Consider the following 9,210-nt stretch of genomic DNA (forward strand, 5'->3'; position numbering starts at 1 on the left):
CGTGTTATACGCCGGTGCGTGTTATACGCCGATAAATACGGTAATTTATTCATAAACAACCTAGAGGATGGGGTAAACAGTACAATCTCTGTATTTGCGGATGATACTAAGCTAAAAAGGGCAATAACTTCTCCGATGGATGTGGAAACCTTGCAAGAAGATCTGAACAAATTAATGGGGTGGGCAACTACATGGCAAATGAGGTTTAATGTAGAAAAATGTAAAATAATGCATTTGGGTGGCTAAAATATGAATGCAATCTATACACTGGGGGGAGAACCTCTGGGGGAATCTAGGATGGAAAAGGACCTGGGGGTCCTAGTAGATGATAGGCTCAGCAATGGCATGCAATGCCAAGCTGCTGCTAACAAAGCAAACAGAATATTGGCATGCATTAAAAAAGGGATTAACTACAGGGATAAAGTGATAATTCTCCCGCTCTACAAGACTCTGGTCCAGCCTCACCTGGAGCATGCTGTCCAGTTCTGGGCACCAGTCCTCAGGAAGGATGTACTGGAAATGGAGCGAGTGCAAAGAAGGGCAACAAAGCTAATAAAGGGTCTGGAGGATCTTAGTTATGAGGAAAGGTTGTGAGCACTGAACTTATTCTCTCTAGAGAAGAAACCCTTGAGAGGGGATATGATTTCAATTTACAAATACCGTACTGGTGACCGCACAATAGGGAGCATTAATAGTTTTAAAAAACTATTAGATAAGCACCTGAACGACCAAAACATACAGGGATATACAAGGAAATATTGACTTATAATCACACACATAGGTTGGACTTGATGGACTTGTGTCTTTTTTCAATCTCACCTACTATGTAGTGGAACCAATTGCCTTCAGAAGTCACCTAATAGTAAATAGAGTTCAGTCCATACAGCCATTCATTCTGTGTATCCCTCCTGCTGCTTCTTGATTTTTACCCCACCAGCCATCAGAGCACCAGTCATCAGGAAGGGGGTGGGGGGCAGTTCTGGCTTGAGAAATGGCTGCCTCCACACAGTGACATAGTTCAGAAAAAAGCATGATAGGTAAATAATGGGGAAAAAGATAAGCTGCAGATGAAGTTAGTTGTTCTCACAAAAGGGCACTTGAATGATCTTTATCAGTATCTACCAAAGAGAAGCACACTAGGATAGTATTCTCAACAAAACTGGAATTTGACATACACTAGCACAGTGAAAAATACTAGCACCCAAAAGTGTGCGACACTTTAAATGTACCTTCTTGGGTGTAATAGACACAGACTCATAACATATATAAAAATATAACAATTTTATTAAAGATATCATAAATATTAAAAAAAAAAATTCTTAAAAACAAATCCACAATTTAGCCAACCACAGTGATGTTTATCCTGGCCTTGGGATCTGGTTAGTTTGCTGACGCATTTCGCGGGCAAACCCACTTCATCAGGGCTTCAGATCATATTCAGAATCATAACATGCAAACATATCATATCCACCATGAATGTAAAAAGGAAGGATGGGTTTTTACATTCATGGTGCATGTTGCATGTTGTATTTAGTCAATAATGTACATATAAGATACAATATAATATGCTATGTAATATGCAACTCAGTGATCAATGTTTCATACCTATTCTTGTATATGATCACAGTATTTCTGAATAGGAAGCCCTGATGAAGCGGGTTTGCCCGTGAAACACGTCAACCAACTAATCGGATCCCAAGGCCAGAAGAAACATCATTGTGTTTGGCTAAATTGTGGATTTATTATTAAGAGTATTTTTTAATACTTGTTATATCTTTAATAAAATTGTTATATTTTTATATAAGTTATGAGTATATTACACCCAAGGAGGTACATTTAAAGTCCAACACATTTTTGGATTCTAGTATTTATCGTATTGGGGACGGTACCTCCTGAGTGTAGATATTTCATAACACTCTATCCCACACACAAAACTAGGACAGCACAGTTAAAAAGAAATTTGAAGGACTCCAAGAACTATTCATTTCCCACCAACAAACTATAGTAAATTCTCAGTAAGAGCACATTTTGTGTTATTTCTGTAACATTTACCCAAAATAATGTTTTACATGACTCATATTTCATATTTTGAAAATTATATTTCATGTACACATTTCTAAACACTGCCTCTAGTGGTCATATGTATAAGAAGGAATCTGATTTGCATTGTTGCTTGATGACAGCTGAGATTAGCTCAGTTAGCCTTATGCTGCGTACACATGGTTGGATTTTCTGACGGGAAAAGTTAGATGTGAGCCTGTTGTCGGAAAGTCCGACCGTGTGTATGCTCCATCGAACATTTGCTGTCGGAATTTCTGACAACAAATGTTTCTTAGCAGGTTCTCAAATTTTCCGCCAACAAAACTTTTTTGTTGGAAAGTCAGATCGTGTGTACACAAGTCAGTCGCACAAAAGTTCACGCATGCTCGGAATCAAGCAGAAGGAGCCGCACTGGCTATTGAACTTCTTTTTCTCGGCTCATCGTTTGTCTTGTACGTCACCGCGTTTCCACGCTCGGAATTGTTGGCCAACATTTGTGTGACCGTGTGTATGCAAGACAAGTTTGAGCCAACAACCTTCGAACAAAAATCCACAGTTTTCTTGGCGTAAAGTCCGATCGTGTGTACGCAGCATTAGGCTCCATTCACACTTGTACAACTCCAAAGTTGCGCCGACTTTGGAGTGCAACTTTGGTGCAATTTTGTCGGCACATTGATGCAACTTTGTCACAACTTTGACGCAACTATGGATGGGTGCGAGTCGGATACAACTTTGACCAGTGATAATGGACAACTGTTGTACAACTGTATAACATTCAGGTACGTCTTTCATGCAACTTTTGAAGTCTATGGCCCACAAGTTGCATGAAAGTCGGACCAAAGTAGTGCATGAACTGCTTTGAAGTTGCTAAAACTTTAGGTCGCACCTACACTATATTGTCAAAAGTATTGGGACACCTGCCTTTACACGCACATGAACTTTAATGGCATCCCAGTCTTAGTTTGTAGGGTTCAATATTGAGTTGGCCCACCCTTTGCAGATATAACAGCTTCAACTTTTCTGGGAAGGTTGTCCACAAGGTTTAGGAGTGTGTCTATGGGAATGTTTGACCATTCTTCAAGTAGCGCATTTGTGAGGTCAGGCACTGATGTTGGACGAGAAGGCCTGGCTCGCAGTCTCTGCTCTATTTCATCCCAAAGGTGTTCTATCAGGTCCAAAGACATGGATAAGTGAGTTTGGGGTGGAGGAACTTGACTGGCCTGCACAGAGTCTTGACCTCAACCCAGGACCGAACTAGCCTACTGGGATAGCGGGAAATTTCCCTGTAGGCCGCCTGCCCTGGGGTCCCTTTGAGCTGCTACTGCCCAACTATCAGCCCAGTGTTGCCAACTGTCCATTAATTTACGGACAGTCTGTAAATTTCAGACTATTTTAGGGCTGCGAGTTGGGGTTGGAGGAACTTGACTGGCCTGCACAGAGTTCTGACCTCAACCCGATAGAACACCTTTGAGATGAATTAGAGGAGCAGAGACTGCGAGCCAGGCCTTCTCATCCAACATCAGTGCCTGACCTCACAAATGCGCTTCTGGAAGAATGGTCAAACATTCCCATAGACACACTCCTAAACCTTGTGGACAGCCTTCCCAGAAGAGTTGAAGCTGTTATAGCGGCAAAGGGTGGGCCAACGCAATATTGAACCCTACAGACTAAGACTGGGATGTCATTAAAGTTCATGTGCGTGTAGAGGCAGGTGTCCCAATACTTTTGACAATATAGTGTGTATAAATGGTTATTATTGGAAAACATGGGGTACGACTTGTCCTGTGGCTTTGATGTCCAAAGTTGCATGACAAGTCGCACAAGTGTGACTGTGGCCTTACAGAGAGTTGTTTTCAACCAGGTCTGATCTGAACCATAGATAACCATAGATAAGCACCGAAAAAGAGGTGTAAAGTACAATCACTGTGCCGTAGTTTTAAGAAGGAAGTCGAGTCTTCATATGTAATGGACAAATATGGCTGCCCCCGAGGTACCTGAACAATAACCATCTATACTCAAAAACTATATATCTAAAAGCTGTAAAAAGACTATAGTTCACCAACAATGTTCCAGGACGCTAAACATTTTAGGATGACAAACTTTACTCTATCACAGACCTATATTAGTAATTCTTCAATATGCATTTATGTTTCTTTCTAGAAAAAAAATGAACTGTCCATTGTGGTCACTCATAAAAGTCCAACCAAGCTCCAGTGTACGATTATAAAACATCACATGATATTTTTTTTTACTTTTTTTATACACACTTTTTTTATACCTTTTTTTTTCCCCATTCTTCAGTGGAGAACAAATGCTTTTCAACAAGAAGTTTACAAAGGTGAAAGTAAAATGTAGTACAATAAAAATTGCAAAATGACCCTTACTGAAGCTCAAAAAGGCCAGACAAGATGCCTTCACATGATACCAACGGTCATTGTCCTTATCAAGAAGACATTGTTATTGCTCACCAAATGAATGAGAAGTGTAAAAACAGGCTCCGTTCACACCTGAGCGTACTGGAATCGCGGGCAGAGTAGCCACAATTGCGACAAAACACCGGGCGCATTTGCAATGCCATTATTTCTTAGTAGCACTCCAAACGCAGTGCGATTTAGCAGATTGTCGGGCGACAAAACACAATAAAGTCGCTGCAAAAATCGCACCGCCAAATGACTCCTGGCACTGTGCCAAAATTTGCTACAAGAGCTTCTTTGGAGCTTCTTTGGAGCGCCTTTGTAGCGGAGTGAGGCCCATTAAAATTAATGGTGCTGCTCCAAAAACGTGCCACAATAAAAAAAACACAAAAAAGCTTTAAAAAAAAAAAAAGGCGGCGCAGCAGCTGTCGCTGCACTATGCTTGGGTGTGAATGGAGCCAAAAATTTTCTGTGTGTAATGCTATTTTAACTACTACAAAATCAAAATGTCTCTAAAGGTAATATTTTAATAAAACAATCACAGAATGTTTTGAAATAACAGAACTATTTTACTGTTATTAGAACAGTAAATATAATTATGAACGGTGTTCGCTATTTTCTTAGAGCAAGTACAGGTCTATATTATCATAGTATAAAAGTATATAGTTTAACTTACCAAACTGCAAAAGCATCAAAAAACTCATCAGATGTAAAATAATCATTGTCTGCCTAACAAACAAAACATGATAATATATAATTTAGTTAGTAAAGATTTTTCGTTTAGAAAAAATTGTGCAAATGCAACATTCTCTGCAAATTTTATGGGTAATATACCAACTTTACTATTGCACATTTATGAGATATATATATATATAGATATATCTCTCTATATAGCTATATATAGATCTATCTATCTATCTATCTATCTATCTATCTATCTATCTATCTATCTATCTATCTATCTATCTATCTATCTATCTATCTATCTATCTATATATATATTTCTCTCTCTCTCTCTCTCTTCTCTCTCTCTATCTCTCTCTCTCTCTTTTTATATATATATGTATATATATATATATATATATATATATATATTTATAAAATAAAAGCTGTATTTGTGATATATATATATATATATATATATATATATATATATATATATATATATATATATATATATATATATATATATTTTTTTTTTTTTTTTTTTTTTTTTAACACCCATTTCTTAAAAAAACAGGTAGTGAACTTAAAACTATGCACACTTTTAAAAACTATAGTTAAATATTGTGTTATTTGTTTTATTTGAAGGCATTTTTGAAAAAAAATGTAAATATGTTTTCTGTATTTTTTTTTCCTACAAAATGAATTTAAAGCCCTTTAAAAAAAACATAATAATAATTTATTTAAAGACAAATTTTTGAGGAAAAACTAAAACAAGGTTTTCTGTATTCTTCTCTACAAAACAAAGCCTATTAGAAACATAATAGCAATAATAATAATAATAGTTGTGCATCTATTTTTTTAAAATGATGATAAAATACAATCTGTGCACTTGTATGTACCCTAAATTAAATGTTTAAATTAAAACATATATATGTTTTGTTAAAAAAAATAAAAATTAAAATTAAGGCCCTGAAATAATATTTACTCTGGATACATTTTAGGTTGTCTCAGTACACTGGATATAACAAATAAAAAAGGGAAAAATTGTATAAATATTTTTTAAAAATTGTTTTTCTCTAATTGTATAATTGTTTATGATGCACTATTTTTTAACAATAGCAAATAAAATATGTATTCGTGTCTATCATAAAAAATAATATGTATTAATGTCTATAATAAAAATGGTGAAATGTCTTACCTTTAAAATTTTACCCAAGAGCCTTAAGTTGGAGGGCAAGTGTCTTTTAAACAGCACAGGATGTAGTGGCTTATATCAACTTTGTTGTGTACCGGACCCATGTGACCATCTCTTTTAACTCGGTTCAACATTCATAAAGTAATCCTTTCACAAAATACCTGAAGGTCAATATGCTCTTAATAATATATCTAGACCTTCTATATTAAAGGGTTCTATTGTGAATACCGTTCATTGCTCTCCAGTCTGACTGGATACTTAGCTACTAATTAAATAACAATTGTGCTATTGTTCTCCACCTGCTACAGGGGCTCTATGTGAAAGCTGCGGAGAGGTTAATGAGGTGGTCAGGTAACCCTTAATGATGACAGATATGTGAGATGTACACGGCCCATCCAAGGACTAACAATCCTCATATCCCGTGTTTAATGTATGTGTTTTTTAGAAAACGTTTTTTTTAGTTGTAGTGCAATGTGACGTTTAAAATAATATTTATTTTTATTTCTACTCACTAACTTTATACTTAATTGTATATATAGCTATATTTTTCCTATTAGCTAAAAGTTTTTTTAGAGCTTTTTTTTTTTTCCTTGCTATGTCCCTTTGGAGAGATTTTCTTTCACGTCCTGTCCTAGAGACATCGGGTTGATTTACTAAAGGCAAATAGTGTGTTCTCTTTGCAAGGGAATGCTTCCTTATCTTAATGAATATGGTGAAAATTAACTTTGTAAAAATTACCTAAATCACGAGCAAGATAAGTTTAAATTGAGATTTTACCTGCACTCCCCAGGAGCCACTGGTACTATATCCTTGATATAATCCTCCCTCAACTCTAGTGGTTTCCAGGCTTCTTTACCTTATGTCCTTGAGTGGGAGCGAGATTTATCTCCCATTGACTAGGCGGATTGGAGCAAAGCCTGGTCCAGTATTGAAAAGTGCTCTTTTTGTCCGGCCACGCTGGAGGCAGCCTGTAAGGTACTCCTCCCCTGGTATAGGGTCCCAACCCGCATTGCCAGATCGAACCCGTCTTACAGTGATAGATGTTTCTGGGGGCGTGGTCAACAAGGAGAGAAACTTCATATTTGGTGGTCCTGCCCCTGCCTAGAGGGATTTTGGTTGAGGGTATTTGGACTCCTGTTCCCCCTCTTTCATGTACCTACCCGCAAAGAAGCCAAACTGGGTCTGCTTCAATGCCCGATCCCAGGCCTCTTCTCCTATTGGCAGAAATCGGCCACCTATTTATTTATTGCTGCTAAACGTGCAATAGCTAGGGCCTGGAAAAGGCCGGTTGTTTCATTTGCGGAGATACAGAGAAGAGCATCTCAAAGTGGAATTCCACCCAGAAGTGGAACTTCCGCTCATTTGTCTCCTCTCCCCCTTCGGAGCCACAATTGGCGCCTTTCGGTGGTGGTGGGGGACAGGATACCTGTCTTTGACAGGTATCCTGTTCCCATTTCTGGGAGTCTGGGCCGTGGCCCGTGACATCAGCATGGGGCTCTCTCCTCCTTCTTCCTCCGCTCCCTGTCGCCGGGCCAGTAGGAGAGAGGAACGGGGCCTCGCGAATGCACAGTAGGGTTGCCGGCGTGGTTTTTGGTCGGAACACCACTTTAAGGACTCTCATGATTAATAAGAAGATGATTAGTATCCTCCCCGACACCTGCACTAAATTTCTTAACCTTCCTGTGGATCGGGGTGAATTTTCAGTACCAAAAGCGGTAACCCCGAGTCACACTCGGGATCGCATCGCAGGATCCAGACAAAGTTACTTACCTTGTCCCCAGGATCCTGCGATGTCTCCCCTGCTGTGTGTGCGAGCCGTGTCTCCGCTCGATCTATCACAGTGCCGGGTTCCGTTCCCTGCGAGCGACGCAACGCACGGGGATGGAGCCCGGCACCAAATTCAAAAAGTGAAAAACACACAGTACATTACTGTATCAAATTATTTCACATCCCTTTTGTCCCTAATGCTTTGTCCGGTGCCCTGCATGCAGTTTTATATTATATATACTGTTCTTTCTGCCTGGAAAGTTGAGATTGTCCATAGCAACCAAATAGTGTCCCTTTACGTCAAAAGTGGTTTTAGACCAGCTAGAAAAAAGCGATAATGAATCACTTGCAGAATTGAGTGATTTGTGGGGAAATTCGTCATAAAACACTGAAAGTAACGACAGCGACAATTCTGCCACTGAGCAAATTTCTGTGTTTTTGATTTGATTACATAATTGAATAAATGTTATTATTATTATATTATTATTTATTATAATTATTTATAGTTATTTATTATATTATAATTTATAATTTCTTGTTTCAAACTTTATCATACCCGGGATGTCTACTAGACTCTTGTTTGGACAGATTTAAGTGTGTTATTCCTAAAAATTACAGGCCTACAATATAAAACGCCAAATTTACATGCAAAACAATTGTACCACTTTGAGCATTAAAAATCTGACATAATCATACTGCCAGGGAGGTTAAGGTGTGGGCCCTGTGGTAGTCTTAAGTTCTTCCAACTGTGTACCCGACCAGTGTAGACTTCTCTAAATGACCTCTTCCACCCCCCCACCCCCCGGCCTGGGGGAACTTCACTTCTCTACCCCCTTCTTCTTCTTCTGTGACTCCCCTCACCTCTCACTTCCCCCTCGTTACCTGACCACACCCCCCCTCCCCCCCCTTTTTTTTTACTCGTCCTTGTGTGTCCACTTCATGTTGTACTTATCCCAATTTGTGTGCATTGTTCCACACCCCACACCCTAAACTTTACGGCTCAGGCACCCTGTGTTGATCCCTCTGGTCGGAGGGTAACTGATGTTCGACAGTTTATGCCTTAAAACAAATTATTTATGTGTATTCTTATGTTGTATAATGTTATGTCTACTGTACATATCCCCTGGG

General features: G+C 38.6%; 1 protein-coding gene across 2 annotated transcripts in view; it reads right to left on the minus strand.

Annotated features, from left to right (window-relative positions):
- The window catches only part of OC90 (otoconin 90), a 151,457-nt gene extending 145,014 nt beyond the window's left edge, over nt 1-6,443 (minus strand). For both annotated transcript variants that reach the window (XM_073632265.1, XM_073632264.1), the window contains exons 1-2: nt 6,319-6,443; nt 5,131-5,183 (exon numbers count right to left, since the gene is read on the minus strand). In XM_073632265.1, coding sequence (XP_073488366.1) covers nt 5,131-5,176 — 46 coding nt within the window. In that variant the 5' untranslated portion in view covers nt 5,177-5,183; nt 6,319-6,443. The remainder of the gene's footprint in view (nt 1-5,130; nt 5,184-6,318) is intronic.
- Nucleotides 6,444-9,210: the final 2,767 nt, after the last annotated feature.

The sequence above is a fragment of the Aquarana catesbeiana genome, linkage group LG05 (assembly GCF_042186555.1).
Source record: "Aquarana catesbeiana isolate 2022-GZ linkage group LG05, ASM4218655v1, whole genome shotgun sequence".
NCBI classification, from domain to species: domain Eukaryota; kingdom Metazoa; phylum Chordata; class Amphibia; order Anura; family Ranidae; genus Aquarana; species Aquarana catesbeiana.